At 45.2% G+C, this 19,616-nt stretch overlaps 2 protein-coding genes across 2 annotated transcripts; one reads left to right on the top strand and one right to left on the bottom strand.

The window, feature by feature from the left end:
- Window positions 1-11,119: 11,119 nt before the first annotated feature.
- ankrd34a (ankyrin repeat domain 34A) lies at window positions 11,120-12,712 on the bottom strand (the record flags this gene model as incomplete). Its single annotated transcript, XM_080501150.1, has 1 exon — window positions 11,120-12,712. The coding sequence occupies one exon, from the start codon at window positions 12,710-12,712 to the stop codon at window positions 11,120-11,122; it is 1,593 nt and encodes a 530-aa protein (XP_080357276.1).
- Window positions 12,713-15,508: 2,796 nt separating this feature from the next.
- Window positions 15,509-19,282, top strand: pnp4b (purine nucleoside phosphorylase 4b; the record flags this gene model as incomplete). Its single annotated transcript, XM_080501165.1, has 7 exons — window positions 15,509-15,531; window positions 16,220-16,392; window positions 16,589-16,692; window positions 16,773-16,948; window positions 18,688-18,878; window positions 18,973-19,052; window positions 19,145-19,282. The coding sequence occupies 7 exons, from the start codon at window positions 15,509-15,511 to the stop codon at window positions 19,280-19,282; spliced, it is 885 nt and encodes a 294-aa protein (XP_080357291.1).
- Window positions 19,283-19,616: the final 334 nt, after the last annotated feature.

The raw sequence follows: 19,616 nt of genomic DNA on the forward strand, positions 1-19,616 counted from the left end.
TCCCAGCATTGTTCTGAATTATAGGAGAAGAGGTCATTAGGACTGTTTAACATCACATCATGTGTTTGATGATTGTGAAATGTGGACTCGTCCAGAAGCAGCAGGAAACTCACATCAAATCGCTGGATCCAACAAGCAAATGGAGAGTTGTGGAAGGAACAGAGTGAAGGGATTCACAATGAGCAGTACTTCTCTCCAAGCAGGCAGTCAAGTCGGACGATGAAAACACCAAAACCAAACGAAGAGAAAACGAAGAGCAAACCAAAACCAAACCAACACCAACCAACACCAAACCACACAGAGCATCAGCACTATTGAAACCCAGAACTGCTGGGGGATGATGTCACAAAAGCAAAGAGAACTACAAAGGACAAGATCAAAGCAAGGAACAAACAATTCATAGGGAGAAAAAGATCATGAAAGGTTTGTTCCTTGTCTTTGATCTCGTCCTTTGAAGTTCTCTGCTTTTGCAGTGCTGATGCTCTGTGTGGTTTGGTGTTGGTTGGTGTTGGTTTGGTTTTGGTTTGCTCTTCGTTTTCTCTTCGTTTGGTTTTGGTGTTTTCATCGTCCGACTTGACTGCCTTCTTGGAGAGAAGTACTGCTCATTGTGAATCCCTTCACTCTGTTCCTTCCACAACTCTCCATTTGCTTGTTGGATCCAGCGATTTGATGTGAGTTTCCTGCTGCTTCTGGACGAGTCCACATTTCACAATCATCAAACACATGATGTGATGTTAAACAGTCCTAATGACCTCTTCTCCTATAATTCAGAACAATGCTGGGAGACACCATTTCCTCGCCCACTGGTGACTACCAGGTCAAAAAGATCCTGGGCAGTGGGAGCTTCGGGAAGGTCGCTCTTTGCACCAAGAGTCAAACCAACGACTTGGTAGCATTGAAGATCATCGAAGATGAGAAGTCCATCGCTGACTCGAAGGACGAGGTGCCGTACAAGAACAGTCACTCACATTTCACTTGCATAGCAACAATTCAAAAACACTGTGTATAACGGGAGCTTTTCTATGATCTGCTGTGATTCCAGGCCAAGTTCCTGGACATGTTGACTTCTTTGGGCTCCCGGAATTTCAACATTGTTGAATATTCCGGCTCCTTCATGTCCAATAACGCTTTCTGCCTGGAATTCGAGACGCTGGACATGGACATCTTTAATTACATGGAGGCTCACGTCAAGGACATGCGTCTCAGCCTGATGGAGATTCGGCCAATCATGCAACAGGTTTGACTTTCTTATCTTCTTATTTGTGTGCTGCGCTGTTTCTCTTTCAACGTGTTGCTTTACTCAAAATTCAAGCTGGAACATCATGACACAGTTTGTTTCACTGTCTCTTCAGTTGTTTGATTTTTAGTGTTCTCTGCTTTGTCTCAGATGGCCGAAGCTCTTTGTTTCCTCCAATACATCAACGTGATTCATTCCGACATCAAACCTGAAAACATCATGCTTGCCAACCATGTGGAGGAACCATGGAGAGCCAAGCTCATCGATTTCGGCATGGCTTTTAATGACCCAGAGAACAGGATCGGTCAAGTGATGGGAACTCGTCCATACACGTAATTACCCAAATTCTGTTCTGTGGATGTGAACAACTGTGTTGCACTGAACGCTGACATCTCAGTTTGTTAGTCAAGCTCATGTGTGACCGAGCCATCGTGAATAAAGTGTGTTTGTTTCCTCCTCAGAGCTCCGGAAATGCTGCTGGGAGCCCCCTTTTCTCACGCCATCGACATCTGGTCATTGGGCTGCGTGGCGGTAGAAATGCTGATAGGGGATGTCCTGATGGCTGGGAAACGTGAAGCTGAAATTGTAAGTATTACATTGAATACTGATAGATCATTTTATCTCCTTTGACTCAGAGTTGCAGTGTACGGTCACTGATTTGTAGTGCTTAAGAATAACTTTTAATGGAATCACAACTTCTGTTGGTTTGTTTGAATGTGTAATGCAACGTTGTGCTTCGCCCACAGGTGAGAAACATCGTTTCACTTGTTGGAAACGTCCCTGACCATGTGATGGACTCGGGATGTCGCACCACGAAATTCTTCGAGAGATTACCGTCGCTTAAACAGCCTTGGTCCCTGAAGGTATGATTCATGGTTTCAGTTTAAACAGTGTTGGATCAAAGTAGATTGTTGTTTCTTTTCTTGGAACGACCATCACCTCCATGTGACTGAATGAAATCTTTCCTCTCTTCAGTCAATCAAGAAGAGATACCGGCAGAGTCCGATCAAATGTCTGACAGACCTTTTGAAGGTGAGTAAATTCTCCTGGAAAACACCTTTAATGATTTGAACATACATGTTTATGTGTTTTTCTGACTCCTTTTTGTTTTCTTCTGTACCCACAAGATTCCTGAAGGAACTCCGCTGGAAGACCTCCCAGCTGAGGCGCGTGACCGAGCGTTCTTTGTGGATCTAATCAGGCAGATGCTGAACCCCGACCACCACCAGCGAATAACAGCCCTAGGTGTCCTCCAGCATCCATTCTTGACGCTCGGTCACCTGGACAGCCGCTACAACAACTAGTAAGAGGCTCTCAGATGTTTGGTGCTTCATCAGCCGGCACACAGACAAAGTTGTTAAACTCAATGATTTCCTGTCCTCCAGTCTACAGCGTTCCATCAACCTGATGAAGGTTTGTCCGAATTGGCCAGTGATTGGACAACAAGTTGCTCCTTCGGACCACAGCAGCTCTGAGCCACCCACCAGAGACTGTCCGTCCACACAAGACCACCGGGCTGGACGGAAGAGACAACGGGACAGTGAGGACGACCCTGGGTATTTTAAACTTTGACAACTTCCCTTTGGCGATTCTTCAATGCATGATATTTTGAGAATCTAATTGTTTGTTGTTGTTGTGTTTATGACAGCTCTGCACAACAACATGATGGCGTCAACCTCAGCAACACGTCAGAGTGCCGGCCTCCACCCAGGAGAATTAGGAGACTCTGTTCTGGTGAAACCACGAGAAAGAGCATGTCTGGTAAGTCCACCGATGTCGAGCAACATGTGATCAGTTGGATGAGAATTATTTCACTTTAGTGCTTTAACTCTGCCGTGTGAGGTGAGATGTTTCACCATCATTGTTTCATCTCAAACATTCTGTTTTTCAGCAGAGAGCAGCACTCAGCTAAACGTGAGGAAGAGGAAGAGAGAAGAGCCAGACACAGAGACTGACCTCCCCCCTGTCATGAAGAAGAGGCTGGACAGCCACTATAATATTTAATTATTTAAATTGTGACAAAAGATGTTTTGAGAATAAAAACAGTTCTCATGATATAAATGTCCTCTCTGGTGTGTGAAGGTTGTTTAGTGCATTTCAGACCTGGGCCTCCACTAGTGCACCGTTTGAATCAATCCACCCCTCAGCAGCTTCTTTATCGCTATAGAAACATGATATTTTGCAGAAATGCAGTGTGAAGAGCCGTTGCATCAATGACAGATACTCGTGTAGACAGAATACATGCCTTTACTGATGAATCACATCTTGGCTGCTCATCTCCTGCTGCTGCTGCATAAGAAACGTTTTGACTGCTGAGTTATAACAGTTTAGAAAGTTACAGTGGCCATTCTGACCATGGCCATAGGAAGGCTTGTAAACTCCAGTACCAACCTTCACTACATCACTCAGCCGCCTCTTGCTCACTTCCCGGGGAACCCCCCCCCCCCACCCCCACACCCACCCTCCTCCTCCTCCTCCCGCTCACCTTGCAGTGATGGCGGACACTGACATTCAAAATCAGAAAGAAATAATTAAAACCAAAGGGGAAAAAAAAAAAATAATGAAAATGACCTGCAGGATGTTGGCGGCTGCGGGGAGGCAGAGTGCAGCGGGGGGGGGGGGGGGGGGGGGGGGGGCTGGAACCACTCGCTTCAAGCCATTTAATGAAAGAGAAAAGATTGTTTCCTTTTTAAATGTGGAAAATGAGGTGACACTGGTGGTTTTCTGAAGTACCGCCTGAGGACGACCACCTGCGTGAATCCGGGTCTTCTGATCCCCACGTGGTCTTCTGAGGGTCTGTTGTTTGCAGAAAGAGAAACCACATTCTGAACACAATCACTGGAACCACGGTCATAAATCAACCCGGGTTCAAAACCACCCGTAACACCAAGTCGGCCCGAACCACTGAGACCACGGAATCAATGGTGTCTCAACGCAGTCAGAATTTAACGTGTTTAGACCAAATAAGGCTTTAAAAAAAGGTCCGTTGTGAACGTAAGTGTGGCCTTTTATGACGTTTCATGGAAGAAATTGAAAAAGACTTTTTTGTCCTGCACCTCACAGATGAAGTTGACGTGTTTCACAATGGATTCTGGGGAATGATTGTCATCCGATTGCAAAATATTTGCATTAAATTAGTTCATGTCGGGGTGTTTGGTGGACTGGTTTCACTTCAGTTTGAACATTTTACTAGAACTTTTGATAAATTGCTGCGTTGCACCAGCGTTGATTAGTTTGGCAGTAAGGAGGATGATTGTGCAGCTAAATGAGCTTGTTCTTCAATAAGAAAGGTTTCACGGTTATTAAAGGGGAAAAAAAGTGTTACGCACCAAAGTTCTGCAGTGAATGAGTGTCGACGGTGCAGTGAAGTAATGACGTGTTTTGCAGTAAAGTACAACATGTGTGTTTCACCACAAAGTAATTTGTGAACAAATAGGAGTTTCCTGCTATGAATTGTGCAAAGGCATGAATTGAACCTCTGCAAATAACTCAAATGTTTTGTGTTTGGTGGTAAATTAACTATATTATGACGTTAAAGTGTGGAATTGTCATTAATTCTCAGAGAAAAATAGTTGGTGCAACAGAAGGTAGTTTGGTGCAATAAATTAGGGCACTTTGCAGACAGAATGTGTGTTAATATGTATTCATTATTCAGATAAATGTGCTTATTTTGTCGTGAAGAAGGTTTAATGTGCTCATATTGTGGTGGAAAAACTCCATACGAAAACTAAATAAAATAACTACATACAAAATAAAAAATACTTTTATGGTATTATCAGTAAATAATATCATTATATAAAATAAATTCATGAAGCAGTTCAACTCCGGACCTTGAAATAATTTATTCAATTGTGAAATAATTAAATGTTTACATAAAATCAATTAATTAATGACATGTTTAATTTTTTTTATTCCACGTTTAAGTAATTAATGACATGTTTAATTAATTATTTTATTTATTTATTAAATTTTGGCACATTTAGACATTGACATAATTAATTAGTGAAATAATTACATATGGCTTTTACACACAAATGTATTGGTATTTAAATTAATTAATGACACATTGAATTATGTATCTAATGGTGTGTTTATTTATTTAATTTTGGTAAATAAATAAATAAATAAATGTGAGGTTTTTAAGGGTTATTACTGGCAATTATTATTAATAGAATTAAATTGAAGGTGATTTCTTTTCCCCCTGGTTCTGTGGCGCCCCCTGGAGGCCGCCATTTCCATTAGCATTTGCCTATGTTGTCTCATGGGACAGTCGGTTCCATGTTTGCTGGTTTGTTTCACACAATAAATAAATGAGCGTCTTGAGCAGTGAAGTCATTCACAATTTATTTCCCCATCATTGCTGTTCAATTCGAGTTTTTTTTGTTTTTTTTCCCACTGTAAAGTATCCGTGGCTTCTGCTCCCCCGTATTGTTTCTGCAGAATATCAGAGGGAGCTGCTTTTTATATTTCGAGTGTTTCTTCATCTTTCCACTCTGAAGCGCCGCGCATATTGAAATGTTTCATCTATCTCATCTATCACACTGGAAATAATTAGATTCAGGCCCGAGCCAAATAAAATCCAACAGAGAACAGACGCAGGTTTGGAGTGGTGCCATTTTGTGTTGGAATTAAAACACACACACACACACACACACACACTATTTAGTGCTCTGTGGTGTCAGGCAGCGACTGCAGGAGCTCCAATCTGCCCCAAAGCTGCTGGTAATTGATGGTGACTGTGAGCGAGCGCCAGGCTTAATAAACAAACCTCTCAATGTAATACAAACCTCCTTTTTTTCCCATTTCTCTGGGCTTTTTGTTCCCCGCTTTACTGATTTACAACATCCAGGAACAGACACTTTGCTCACCTCCTGACATGCTGTGCAGCAGGGGGCTTTCCACCGGGGGGCGCCACAGAGCGGCCAGGGCAGGAAAAACCTGTGGTGGCGTGGGGGGGGGGGGTTAATTGAGAAGAAATCATCATTTTTTTTAAAGAAAGAAAGTCTATCTCTCTCTCTCTCTCGCTCTCTCTCTCTCTCTCTCTCTCTCCCCTGCATTTGGGAATAACAACAGTTTGCATTACCGCCACCTGCTGGTTCTATCTATCATTGTTTCCCACCACTCTCTGCGTCCCTGATGACTGTTTCCCCTCCTTTTTCTTCTTCACTTGGGTTCAATGGCAGTTGGCATCATTGAAGTTGCACCACCGCCACCTGCTGGTTCCAGCTAGTCAATACCATTCCCACAGAAAGAAAGATAGAAAGAAAGAAAGGAAGAAAGACAGAAAGAGAGAGAAAGAAACAAAGAAAGATACATTTATTAGGTATTATATCAACAGTATTTTCTTGAATTAATCCATTTCTTTCAAGATCAAGCAGAATAGAATATATATTTTTTTTAAATCAGTTTATTCATATTGTAATTTTAAGTTTCCCCCATTTCCATGGAGACGGAGTCAGAGCTTTTCCAAAAGTTGCATTTTTTCGGTGATTCTCATAAACAGACACCAAGAATGCAATAAAAAAAAAAAAATGAAAATGAAAATGTTTTAGGACACGCCCACTTTCACCAACATGATCTGGTTTTACTTTTATTGTTATTTAAACTTTTTTTTTTTTTTTTTAATCACATCTTAAAAATACCGAGGTCTAGACCTCAGTGTCCTCAACGGCAGCTCCAGCCTTGACCCCCCCACCCCGTGACCTCTCCTGCCCCCCGAGGGGACCCGGAGCCGTGGGGAGCAGCAGCGTTCCGGAGGTTCCAGGTCTCTGTTGTTGCTTCTGTTCTGGATGTTCTCCCATCGTCACCCAGAGACTCGCTGCAGGTTTAATGAGCAACATGGTGTCAGTGCCGGAGATAAATACGTCCTGGGACCTCAGATAAATGGAAGCATTAACACCCGTCAAGCTGTTCCAACCCACAACTGGCTTTTTGGCCGTGACGTTTCTCTGGCTGCAACAGAAAACTGGCCGGCAACCAACCGGCAACCGGCAACTGGCAACCGGCCGGGGAGGGAGAGAAGTATTCCAATTATTGGACCGATGACCACATTGTACACACACACACACACACACACACACACACACACACACACACACACACACACAGGTGTTAGAATGAAGTGGCTACAGTGTGAAGCTCTGAGTGTTTTCCTTTGTTTTAATTAATCAAATGAGGGAGAGAGAATGTGTGTGTGTGTGTCTGTGGGGTGTGTGTGTGTGTGTGTGTATGTGTGTGTGTGTGTGTGTGTGTGTGTGTGTGTGTGTGTGTGTGTGTGTGTGTGTGTGTGTGTGTGTGTGTGAGAGAGAGAGAGAGAGAGAGAGAGAGAGAGAGAGAGAGAGAGAGAGAGAGAGAGAGAGAGAGAGAATGGGCAGAAAGTGAGAGAGATTTATATATTTAGATAGATAGATAGATAGATAGATAGATAGATAGATAGATAGATAGTCACACCAACATAAATACAATTAACTGTCGATAAACCTGAAACCATCTTCTTTACTGTTCCATCCCTGAATCACTGCTGCCCCCTGCTGGAGCAACGCGGCATGTGCATGTGCGTTCTCTGGAGCCTCTGGGTTGAAGACTGAGTTCAGGATGTTGTACAGCAGTGATTCACACACTGTTTTCCTTTATCTGACAACTACCAACCTCAGAGACACCCCCAACACATCCACCACCCCCACCACCTCTCCACTCCACCCGATTCTGTTGCTTCAGTCTGCCGTTTCAAATTTGCATTCGTCAGGATTTTATTTTCTGCTAAAAATTCATTCAACTGTTAAAGATTCTGCAAATTGTTTCTGCAAAAACGTGAAAAAAATTGAGCAAGTCAAAGTATTTTGGTAGAAATGGGAGCACGTACACAAAAAGCACATCACGACAGAAACTTTGGGAATATGGTGCCGTGACTTTTATTAATTATTCGGCGAACCGTTTCTGCAAAAAGAAATACAAAATAATGCAAAAAAATTGGCCATGCAAAATGGATAGGATTAAAAAAAATGATAATAAAATGGGAGTATGTACACAAAAAAGCAGAACACCACATGCAGAAAATTCAGGAATAGTGATTTGACTTTTGTGATTTGTCTTGGCAAACTCTTTCTGCAAAAAACGCACATATGATCAGTGACGTCACAAACAGCTTCCACCATCCCAGTGGGAAGTTTTGTTCGATTGTTTTCATATAACTTTCTTGCAATATTATTCTTGAATTCATTTTACAAATGCATTTTGTTCAAATTAAGACGTAATTTTTCTGGTGAAAAAAATGTAATCTCTCATTCAGACTCATCAAACGGACAAGTGAAGCTTGTCACTTTCACAGATTGACAAATCAAACAACAGTTTACTATCAGATCTTAATTTATTTCACCTCTTCCTCCTCTCACCTGCTCCGAGGTCTGAGTGGAAGTTTATGGGATGTTTGTGCACATACAAATGATTTCATTTACTGCGTGATTAATTCATGTTTTCATTTCTCTGACGCCTCTCCCTGCCCTATAACATCCAATAGTGCCCTCTGGTGTTGAACCAGCAACATTACAGTACAGGTGCAAGTTTACAGTATTTACAGTCTCAGTAGGTTTTGGTTGAAATAGTTCACAGACCTTTGTATTTTTATAAACCAAAAAAAAAAAAAACTCTAGCAAAAAAAACTTAACATCAATTTATTTCAACACAAACCAGATCAAAGACTCAGCTCAATATACAGCTGTGATGTAACGACTGGACAATAAAGTCAAGTCTGGGTCTTGTTCTCACCGAAGATTATTACAGTACGTACAGCGCAGCAGGTCGGTTCACTCGTTCATTCGGAACACTTTGACACTGTTCACAGCTGCTAACCTGAACATGAGGGTGCATTGTGGGTAAAATACTGTGCAGCAGAAGAGGGAAAATGGAAAACAAAAAAACAGCTTCAGTGCAAATTATTCCTGCGGAAAGAATCGAGAGAAGTGCGATTGTTTCTTTGGAGTTCAAATCAATAATCAAGAGTTCAAAGTTTGGAGAGCTGAATCAGAGAACGAAGCCGATTTACAGAGAAAGGAGAAACCAAATGGTTTTTTTTTCTTCCCAGGAAGTTTGACCATATTAGTCAATGAGTATAAATCACTAGATTAACCAACAACCAACCCCTGAACCAGCGAGTTGTCCACCAACTATGTTGTAGACCAGGAGCCTGAGGCCTTTGTTCACATGACAACAGTGCTTGAAAATGGCTCCCAAGGTGAAACACTTTGAAAATGTTCTGACTCCGTTTCCATGGAAACGGAGGACGGGGGGGGGGGGGCGCAACTGCTCTGAACTGCTGTTACTGGTCATGTGCACCACAGCTGTAAGTAACTAGTTGTTCTGCACATGCTCAGTAGATGGACAATGTTTCCTCCGTGGTGTCATGACTCCCAGTCAATGTTCTCCTAGGACTTGGGGCTTTTATTTTGATGGTCACCGTAACAACAATCCAAGTTGCTCGTCCGTCCACTAGAATGTTCGTGTTCTCCCGTCGTTAATGTTTATATCGTTTTGTTCTCTCCTCCATGCGTGTGGTTTCATTACAAAAACAATCAACAGCACCAACTTGTCACCTTGTGTACGAACTGTCGTTTTGAGCATTTCTGCCATTTTCATGAAAATTGACATTGTTTTCACACAAAAAAAAAACGTTGCCACGGAAACATGAAAAACTTTGCGTTTTCACTTGAAACGTTGTCGTGCAAACGGGGCCTTAACCAACACGGTTAACAAACCAGGCTCAACTAACAGATTTACGTTGGTTTCAATGTTTCAAGTGACGACACCTTGTTCACTAAAAAAAGTTTGCTTTTATGCGACAGCAGCAGACACACTGACGACAATGTAGTTAGTATGCCGAGCCACAAGGTGGTGCTATTGCTCATTTCTGTGATGAAAGTCCACATACATGTGTGCAGAGAATAATAGGTTATGAACAAAATGGAGAGGAGCAGACATTCGTATGGACAGATGACGAATTGGATGCTATTAGAGGAGAGTCTTAACAAAAACCAGCCGATAAAAGTAGAATGACGGGGAGTCATGCTGCTAAGGAGGCCGCCAAGTTTGCTACGTGCGCATGAGCAGAACTATTTACCACGGCGGAGGTGCGCATGCGCGGCAACGTCGCGCTGTAGCCTGCGACTGTCTGTACGGGAGGAAATGGCGAGAGTGAAAGAAAACATCCACCTCGAGAGCCGGTGTGAAAAAAGTGACTGTTGCCGGGACTCCGAGCAATGCTGTCGTGTCAACGGATCCCCCAAATGCGATGTCACACTTTGTTGTCGCGTAAAAGGGGCTTTAACTAACAACTTTCAACCAAGTTGACCAACCAGAGTTAGCAACAAGTTAAGCTCATCCTAACCACAAGCTCTTCGCCAACAAACACCAGTGACCAGGTCAACCCAGCAATTTTAACATTTCAAATTTAAAGTTTCAACTGATACAGTTTAACTATGGTCTAACCCGCTGGAGCAGGGAAATTGCACATCTTGTGACGTTGCGGCGTTGAAACATCACGACTCGAGCTGCGCATCGTTTTCTCACTGATCTAATCTAATTCAGCTCGTAGGTGGTGGAGTTGTGGATGCAGGTCCAGTCTCGTCTCCAGTGTGCGTGGCCATCGTTAAGAAAGGATTTCTGTCTATAGGTTGACATTCGGAGAAGCAGCTCGGTTGGTTTTGTTTCTGTGCTTTAAGGATAAATTCATCTCGTATTACACTTGGACATTTTGTCGAGTCGGACTTGAACCTGTCTCTGAAGTCAGTGTTAAACTGAAACCTAAAGTCATGTTGCCGCAGCAGCACACTGTGAGACCAGCACATGGCTCGAGTTCACTCCAAACCCCTCCCCCCTCCTCTCCTGTCATCAATCCCCGTTGGACTCGATGACCTTCTCGGCCAGAATCTCCTGGAAGGTGGAGAGCTGCTTCATCTGCTCTGTCTGCATCGAATGTCTTCTCATCAGCTTCTTCTTCATCTTGAAGTCGTGGCCACGCTTGGGCGAGGCCGGGGCCACCGGGACCAGGATCTTGTGTCCGGCGATGGGGGAGGTGGGCTTGCCGTTTGCCCTGATGTCAGGAATGGGCCTCTGGTGGTTGATGTTGAGCGGCGGCAGGAATCCAGGTCTGGTGTGAGAGATGTGGTCGAGTAGCATCGTGCCTGATCCTCGGCGCTCCAGGAGTCCGGGGGGGCGCCTGCGCATCATGATTGGGGACACCGAGTTGGGGATGTTCTCCAGAGACTCCCTGGATGAACTGGTGACCAAAGACAAGGGGGAGGCGTTGTACCTCCTTCGTTCCACCGACACCCTGCCAGAATCCGGGGATCCTGGGATCGAATCCGGACTCAGATGGGTGTCTGACTCGTAATGCTCCATTCGGGTCAGTTTTGGGTGAGCCAGGGCTCGAGTCACCACCACCCCAGATATCCCGGCATTCTCCTGCGACTCGGGCGCCGTGTTCCTGCGGTACAAGATCTGGTGCTGCTGGACTTTGTCGGCCCAAGACAGACCTGAGAGCGCAGCGCAGTCCTCTGAGCAGGATCGGTCGATGAGCTTAGGAGAGCAGGGATCATGTGTCTCGATGCTGTGCCGTCGAGACAACAGGGGTCTGTTGGGCTCCGTGAGGGACAAACCGTTCATCTCAGAGATGGTCCGCGTCAGGTCACTCTCCTCCGCCAGGCCTGCGTTCACTCGATCCTGGGAGACCACACTCAGGACGGAGGGCGCCACCAGGCCCCACGGCTCCGAGTTCAACCTCTTCAGAAGCTTGCGGGGAGGCGGCCTCTTCTCGGGGGGTGGTCGGGCCGAGGGGAGCGCCAATGCTGAGGTCATCGCGAAGCTGAAAATCCCTTCCTCAACTTTACTTTGGTCTGCCGCAGGAGAGGCGGTTCCAATCTCCACCTCGGATGGTGACATGCAGGCCGGAGACAATTTGTCCACAATCCCCGGGGATGGTGGGGAATTGAGATACTGTTTGGTCTTTTTGGTACCTGAAGGAGACGTGTCAGTGGTGATGATGATCACCTCCTTGCCTTTGGCTTTGCAGGCATCCAGCAGCACCTGCAGCGTGTCCCGGTCTCCTCTGTTGATAGCATGGACGAGGGCAGAGGAGCCAGAGTAGTCCTTGAGGCTCGGATCGGCGCCGTTTTCCAACAGCAACGACACGACCTCTTTCCCCGCCTGCTCGGCGCAGGCGTGCATCAACGCCGTCCGGCCACTCTTGTCGGGGATGTTGGGGTCGGCTCCCTTCTCCAGCAGGTACCTCACCATCCGCTGACGCGTCTGAGGGTCGTCGTAGCTCGCCAGGCAGGCGGCGGAGATGGACGTCTCGCCTCGCTCATTGCCCTCATTGATGTAAGCGCCGCCTTCCAGCAGCAGCCGGGTCAGCCGCAGCTTCCCCTGGGTGACGGCCTTGAGAAGGGCATTCCCCTCGGTCTGTAGAGGGGCCCCATCTCCCATGATCCTTTAGGTCTCCTCACACCTCCAGCCGACTGGGAGCTCACTCAGGGCTGACCGATCGTTGTCCATAGGAAGTTCCAAGACCTGCAGGAGAAAAACACACGACACGTGACTGAGTGGTTTGGAAAACTATTCAGCCGATGAGAATGTCAATGAAATATTGACGATATCAGCAGGTAACAACACACTGTGGTCACATCTGCTGTCCTGCCGGTCATTTGTTTCCCCGTGGAGATTTGGACGAAAGAGATCGAACATTTAACAGTCTATTGTTGGTTCTTGTTTTGCTGGAGAGGCAGTTTTGATTTCAATTAAGTTTCTAAGATTAACTCTTCTCCAGTGGATTTAATTTTGTCATCAATAATACGTGACCAGGCCGACTCTGCAGGATAAATACATGATTGATTGTCGGCGGGTGACAGACAAGAGGAAGCATCAGAAGATACTGGAAAACTGAGACTCTGTCGGTGCTGCTGGTGTGAAAAGAGCTTGAGGAGTCCCACAAAGTTTTTGCAAATTCAGTTTTAGAAGGCAAAATCATGTCATTCTCAGACGACCAAAAACAAGACAGAAAAGGGAGGGAATCTAAAATGGAGCAAGAAATCAAATTCCAAGAAAAAAGAATGATTCAAGGAAGTATCAAGTATCCTCAGTCAGGAAGTATCCTTTACTGAGCCTGCAAAGTTTCTTTTCTTCTCTTCTTTCATTTTGAAAATGCCTCAAAAAAAAAAAAAGAGGACAATATTATGAGGGACCGTGTGGAAAACTCCCTGTTTGATCTGCTGCCATCAGGCAGACCATACAGGGCCATCAAAACAAGAACAAACTGACTCAAACACAGTTTTTACCCCACTGCACTCACTTTACTGAACAAAACAAAACACAACTAATGTGCAATGTATTGTATAAGGAACCAGTGCAATGTGTGTTGTCTGTTTGTTTTATCCCTCTATTTTTATATTTTAGCAGTTTTTATTTGTACTTTTATTGATTTTATGATGCAGTGAGCGGTTGGCACTTTTCCATCTCGTTGAACTGGTGACAAGGACAATAAAGTTTCTATTCTATTCTAAAAGGGGGAAAAACGACCTTGTTAGTCCAGCTGGCAATCATGTAGTATTTTTGTGTCGATCAGATTGTCGTTGTTGTGTAATAAATAAATAATAATATAATAACTAATCATGAATATGATCACCAGTCAACACAGACAGACACACGTGCACACACTGCCTGTGTGTGTGTGTGTGTGTGTGTGTGTGTGTGTGTGTGTGTGTGTGTGTGTGTGTGTGTGTGTGTGTGTGTGTGTGTGTGTGTGTGTGTGTGTGTGTGTGTGTGTGTGTGTTGTTTCTATTTTCGTCGCATTATGATCGTGTTGCCTTGACGGAATTCCGTCACGAGGCTCCGCGGCGCGGTCACCTGTACCGCAGGTGACGGCGCAGGTGGGCAGTGGAGGAATGCGTTACTACGTCACTCCACCTCTCTGACGCACCCGTTTCTATATTTAACGGCGTGCACGCGCGTGAGCTGACTGCACGAGTTTGTGCGTCAAATTTCGATCTGTCGCGCGCGCACGCGCGCACACACATCAACACATGAAATTAATCTGCTGCATCATCATCATCATCCTCATCATCGTCACACATCTGGACACAAAACACACACATAATACACACACAGACACACTAACTAACACACACCCGCAGAGCCGTTTTTAGCAGCAGAGGATGAAGAAGGGGAAGATGATGAAGGAGTGAGAGCCTCCGCAGTGAGGGAGGCTGAGGATGATGAAGAAGATGGAGGGATGATGGAGGAGAGGAGCGCGTTTTTTCTCACCGCTGACAGGAAGAAGAAGAAGAAGAAGAAGAAGAAGAAGCCGCATCGTCTCTCCTCCATGCACGAGCTGCCCGGTACCGACTCTGCCCGACGCGCGCAGTGTTTACTGATTGACTGAAGGAGCGGAGCCGCCGCACTGACACTCCTCCTCCTCCTCCTCCTCTTCCTCCTCTTCCTCCTCCTCCTCCTCCTCTTCCTCACTCCTCAGCCTGAGTCGCAGATCTATCCCAGAATGTCTCCTCTCCACATGAACATGAACCCATTAATCCAGATGAGCACATGAATGAATGAATGAATGAATGAATGAATGAAATGTATTTGTCTTTGAGTTGTAATATGTCATATAACAGATACAATAAATAATAATTGCAATTTTTATTGCTATTATCAGAAGAAACTGAGCTCATCTCAGACACACACACACACACACACACACACACACACACACACACACACACAGTTGCTATTATGGTAACACAGTTTCTATGGTAACTGATGTGCTGGATTCTTGCAGTTGCATTCCCACAGTGACACAGCTTTTTTATCTCACTAAAACACACACACACAGACACAGACACACACACACACACACACACACACACACACACACACACACACACACACACACACACACACACACACACACACACACACACACACACACACACACACACACACACACACACATATTTACACACACCTGACGTGTGTGCGCGTGTCATTTTGTTGAATCTGTGAATTCTGCTTGTGGACTTTAACCAGCGACTGAACCAACTGTGGAGGTCAAAGGTGGCAGATGTGCAGTTCACTGACATCAGGTGTGTTTACAGACTTCAATTCAGCCAATCAGAGTAGAGCACTGCCTCAACATTTCACACAGAGTCTTCCTCTTCTTCTTCTTCTTCTTCTTCTTCTTCTTCTTCTTCTACTTCTTCTTGCTCCCTGTCCGGTTGAGGCTGCACGATGCACACTAAAGGAGACTCCTGGTAAGATGTCTGTGATTCTCTCAAACGCCTCACAGCAGCCAGTTTCTCTCCAAGTCCTTCATACATGTCGATACTTTTCACTTCACCACACTTTTCATGTGTTTCTGCAGACGGTGCTTTTTGTAAGTAATTCAAGTGAAGTTCAGCTCATTGAACTCATTGAGCCGCAGTTAAACTTAAAGTTGTTTTTTTCCAGTGGAAATGTGCTGAAACCTTAATTTTTCAGTTTTTACACACCTGTTTACCAGTAAATACTATTTTAATGCAAATAACCTGAAATTCAATAGCAGAACCCACTGAGAGGCTGGAAAATATGATGCATCTTTTGAAATGTGACCTCGTCATGTATGTATGTATGTATGTATGTATGTATGTATGTACATAAATACATGCGTGTGTGCATGTATGTATGTATTTATACACGATATGATTCCTTCATATTATTCCTGAAACTGAAGCTGACCTGTGATTTAAGTCTATTCAGTGTATTTACCTGTATTTCATGTATTTAACAAGCCTGAAACATTTCTGAGAAATTAATGTCTTTTATAGTATTTAAAAATTGTTTGACATGTTTACAGTATGTACAGTGTGTGTGTGGCTAATTTCACTTCAATGTGTGTGTGTGTGTGTGTGTGTGTGTGTGTGTGTGTGTGTGTGTGTGTGTGTGTGTGTGTGTGTGTTTCAGCTGCTGCTCCTTTGAGGACTACAAGCTGACCACTGAGTGGCTGATGAACCAGACGAGTATCCGTCCGAAGGTGGCGGTGATCTGTGGGTCAGGACTCGGCCTCCTGGCCGACGGAGTCGTTAACAAGCAGTCGTTCAGGTACCAGGACATCCCCAACTTCCCTGTGAGCACAGGTGAATCAGACCCGCCCATCAGCAGCACCCTCATCTTACACATCCACAACATGTACAACACTTCCAACAACCCCAACAACACCCAACATCCACAACAACCCTAATACCCCCAACATCTCCAACATCTACAACTTCCCCAACACCTTTAACCCCTCCAACATGTCTCACCCTGGCTGATGTCCACTCTCCCTCCCAGTGCCGGGACATGAAGGCTGTCTGGTGTTTGGGACCATCCAGAACACGCCATGTGTCTTCATGCAGGGACGTTTCCACCTGTACGAAGGTTACTCCCTCTGTCAGGTGAGTCTTTGTCCTCGCTGCTCCATCTCTTCACACGTCCACCACCACACGACATCTCCACCTCCCGCCGTCCGCCTCAGGTGACCTTCCCGGTGAGGATCTTCAAGCTGATGGGGGTGGAGTCTGTCCTGGTGACCAACGCCTCTGGAGGAATCTGTCCCGATTTCAAAGTTGGAGACATCATGCTCATCAAGGACCACATCAACCTGCCTGGATTTGCTGGACAACATCCTCTGTGTGGACCCAACGATGAGAGGTGAGGCAGACCTCGCGAGCATACGGACTGAACAGATTTTTTTTTTTTTAATGTGTTCACTACGTATGGTAATCAATCAGTTCTGATGTACAAAAGTTCTACAACTCTGAGAAAAATCTCAGAAGAGGAGTCGGAAAATAAAATACTGACAAAACCGATTGGTGAAGGATGAAAGTTACTTGGTACTTTCCTGTTTTTAAATATTTATCCTCCTTAGGAAAGGAGGCAGACAGGGGTACATTTGTACTGCTGACTCAGCAAAGAAGGAAAACAAGGAGAAAAATGTTTTGTAGAGTGGTGTGTGAGCTGGAGAGTGCAGATCCTCCTCCATGTAAACAAACATCCAAAACCCAACGAAAGTTTCACATCTTCATTTGAAAACGTAATACAAACCTTACCTCACCCTGTATAAGTCAACACATCAACAGCAGCTCAGTGTGAGTGGAATCAAGAGACTGGAACACACCTCAGTGTTTTAACATTAATATGAGCTCAGAGATATGGAGGAAGACTATAACAAACAGCCAAAACTCAACGAAAGTTTCACAACGACAGTACATGGCCGATGTTGCTCGTGTCCATTATGCAGCCGCGGACCATTATACAATGGTTATGTGTTATCAACATGTCACACTTTAACCACACACTGTTTTGTCACATACCAAACCACGTGAAAATGTGTTGTGAAATCAGTCATTTATTGTAACAGCCACCCGGCCATAAACAGCTATAAATCCAGGAGAACAGACGCAAGGCTTTTTGTTGCTGACTTTGTCAATGTGATGCGACCTCGACTCTCACAACGTCTCAGGCCGCATCCACACCAACCAACACGATCTCTGTGCTCAAAAAAAAGACTCAGTCCACACATCACTATGATTCACTATGAACTCAACACGAGGCGCCGGGGCGTGTGGTACATATGCCAGGCCTGTAGGGGCGCTGTGACCCACCAACATGTAGTAGAAGAGACGGAGAACAGAGAAAGACCGAAAGCTTTCAGTTCCAATATCAAACACTCTGCAGGAAGGTAGAGAGAGAGAGTGGGGACGTATTCGCCTTTCTTTCTTTCTTTCTTTCTTTCTTTGGAGTGGTGGGAATGGTATTGACTAGCTGGAACCAGCAGGTGGCGGTAGTGCAACTACAACGATGCCAACTGCCATTCAACCCAAGTGAAGAAGAACAAGGAGGGGGAGTTATCAGGGATGAGGAGAGAGAGCGGTGGGAAACAATGTAGATAGATAGAACCAGCAGGTTGCGCTAATGCAACTTTATGGATGCAAACTGTCTTTGTTACCAAAAAAATAAGGGGGGAGGGAGAGAGAGAGAGAGAGAGAGAGAGAGGTGTTCATCACTCTAGAAAGTGAGAGAGCAAAAGAGAATAAGACACACACATATACGACACAATCAGTCAAAGGTTTGGACACCATCTCATCCAATGTTACTTCTTTATTTTCATGACTATTTACATTGTAGATTCTCACCGAAGGCACCAAAACTGAATGAATGCTAAAGAAATTATGTAGTAAACAAATAACTGGAAAAAAACTCAAAGCATGTTTGTTATTTTTAGATTTCATCAAGTGACAGAGAGAGAGAGGAATAGTGGTAGAGAATGAGAGAGAAAAGAAGCTCAGTAAGAAGATCTTAACCTACAGCATTCCAGCTAGAAGACGTTCCAGGGCGAGCTGAACCACGAGAATAAAGTGTAATCAAGAGAAATGATTCTGTGCCTCCAGGTTCGGTATCAGGTTCCCCTGCATGTCAGACGCCTACAGTAAGGAGCTGCGTGCGGTGGCCATGGACGTGGGCTCAGAGCTGGGATGCGGTGGATTCGTCAGAGAGGGCGTTTACTGCATGGTGAGCGGGCCAAACTTCGAGACGGTGGCCGAAGCCAGAATGCTGCATATCCTTGGCTGCGACTCCGTGGGTAAGACTGCAAGACGCCAGAGAGAGAGAGAGAGAGAGAGAGAGAGAGAGAGTGCTACTGACAATGAAATAACGCAACCCTTGTTTGTCTGCAGGTATGAGTACAGTTCCAGAGGTTACCGTGGCCAAGCACTGCGGACTGAGGGTCCTGGGCCTGTCGCTCATCACCAACAAGGTCAGTTCCTCCCAGTGTGTCCTCACTGACGTTTGTTCCCCGTGGTGATGTCACTTCCTGGTCGCGGTGTAACGGATGGGATGTCGGCGCAGGTGTCTCTGGACTACAGTCGCGAGGAGAAGGTGAACCACGAGGAGGTGCTGGAGATCGGTAAGATGAGGGCGGAGGTCCTGCAGAAGCTGGTCACCACAATGATCGGCCGCTGCCAGCGGAGCATCAACACCCACTGAAGCATGGCAGCTGCTCCCGGGAGCCCAGCGGCAACGCTTCAGGCGCCTCTGGCCAGATGTCCGAGGAGTTCAGTCACGAAGGTGGTGAAAGATTGGAATTCAGGGCCTCAACGTCTGTCTGTAACTTTGACTGTGCTGCTGTCAGGAAGTGAGAACTGACCAACCCAATAAAGTTCCTGTTGGATTTAAACCTACGGCCTCGTGTCTATCTGGTGATGATTGTGTTTACAGTAGAACACTTCCTCTTCAGTGGAGCTAGCTTCTTTTAACTTGGGTTCTAGTTTTATTTGGATGGTCTAAACTGAAGTAGACGTACCAGGTGGTAACATGGCAG

Source organism: Blennius ocellaris (genome assembly GCF_963422515.1).
Source record: "Blennius ocellaris genome assembly, chromosome: 8".
NCBI classification, from domain to species: domain Eukaryota; kingdom Metazoa; phylum Chordata; class Actinopteri; order Blenniiformes; family Blenniidae; genus Blennius; species Blennius ocellaris.